Genomic DNA, 1,315 nt, shown 5'->3' with positions numbered 1-1,315 from the left:
CTGTTTGTTTTGAGTTCTGCAGACGGGTTCAGGTCCAGGTCCAGGTCCAGGTCCAGGCTCTGGTCCCAGCAGGTGGGCTCTCTGATTAGATCCTGCGCCTCACCTGTGGGGGTAAATCAGCAGCCTCAGGTGTGGATTAACGGACCTCCAGTCAGAACCGAGCTCTGACAGCAGCCCAAGAAATGTTCTGGTTTAATCCATTTTAATCTGGTTTAATCCAGACTTAACCAAACTGGAACCTGATCAAAGGATCAGTTTGCTGAACAGACTCCAGTTTTATTGGGGACCCTAAGACTGATTCCAGTCCCAACGTCCCCCTTTAGTCCCATAAAACAGGAAGTTCAGAAACCAAGGGTAGACCTACCAGGTACTGGGTTCATGTTTTATTAATCATGACTGGATCTGGATCTGCACCTGGACCTTCTCTGGTTGCTCCTCTGGTTTCTCCTCACGTTGCTCCTCACGTTGCTCCTCTGGTTGATTCTCAGGTTGCTCCTCAGGTTGCTCCTCTGGTTGCTCCTCAGGTTGCTCCTCTGGTTGCTCCTCAGGTTGCTGCTCTGGTTGATTCTCTGGTTGATCCTCTGGTTGCTCCTCTGGTTGCTCCTCCGGTTGCTCCTCAGGTTGCTCCTCTGGTTGCTCTTCAGGTTGCTCCTCAGGTTGCTCCTCAGGTTGATTCTCAGGTTGCTCCTCAGGTTGCTCCTCAGGTTGATTCTCAGGTTGCTCCTCAGGTTGCTTCTCAGGTTGCTGCTCTGGTTGCTCCTCTGGTTGCTCTTCAGGTTGCTCCTTACATTGCTCCTCAGGTTGCTCCTCAGGTTGCTCCTCTGGTTGCTCTTCAGGTTGCTCCTTACATTGCTCCTCAGGTTGCTCCTCAGGTTGCTCCTCTGGTTGCTCTTCAGGTTGCTCCTTACATTGCTCCTCAGGTTACTGCTCTGGTTGCTGCTCTGGTTGCTCCTCTGGTTGCTCCTCTGGTTGCTCCTCAGGTTGCTGCTCTGGTTGCTCCTCAGGTTGCTCCTCAGGTTGATTCTCAGGTTGCTCCTCAGGTTGCTCCTCAGGTTGATTCTCAGGTTGCTCCTCAGGTTGCTCCTCAGGTTGCTGCTGTGGTTGCTCCTCAGTTTGCTTCTCAGGTTGCTGCTCTGGTTGCTCCTCAGGTTGCTGCTCTGGTTGCTCCTCTGGTTGCTCCTCAGGTTGCTCCTCAGGTTGCTCCTCTGGTTGCTCCTCAGGTTGCTCCTCAGGTTGCTCCTCTGGTTGCTCCTCAGGTTGCTCCTCAGGTTACTGCTCTGGTTGCTGCTCAGGTTGCTCCTCAGGTTACTGCTCT

The 1,315-nt window shown here is 53.1% G+C and overlaps 1 protein-coding gene across 1 annotated transcript; it reads right to left on the bottom strand.

Moving 5' to 3' along the window:
• Positions 1-656: 656 nt before the first annotated feature.
• On the bottom strand, positions 657-1,260 carry LOC106512045 (protein TsetseEP-like; the record flags this gene model as incomplete). The annotated part of the gene is made up of 1 exon (XM_014000744.1): positions 657-1,260. A coding segment is annotated over one exon (339 nt), but the record flags the coding sequence as incomplete, so codon positions are not given.
• Between the last annotated feature and the right edge of the window lie 55 nt (positions 1,261-1,315).

The sequence above is a fragment of the Austrofundulus limnaeus genome, unplaced genomic scaffold (genome assembly GCF_001266775.1).
Source record: "Austrofundulus limnaeus strain Quisiro unplaced genomic scaffold, Austrofundulus_limnaeus-1.0 Scaffold3994, whole genome shotgun sequence".
Lineage (NCBI taxonomy): Eukaryota > Metazoa > Chordata > Actinopteri > Cyprinodontiformes > Rivulidae > Austrofundulus > Austrofundulus limnaeus.
Note: the sequence above shows the minus strand (reverse complement) of the source record. Positions and strands in the feature narration are given on the sequence as shown.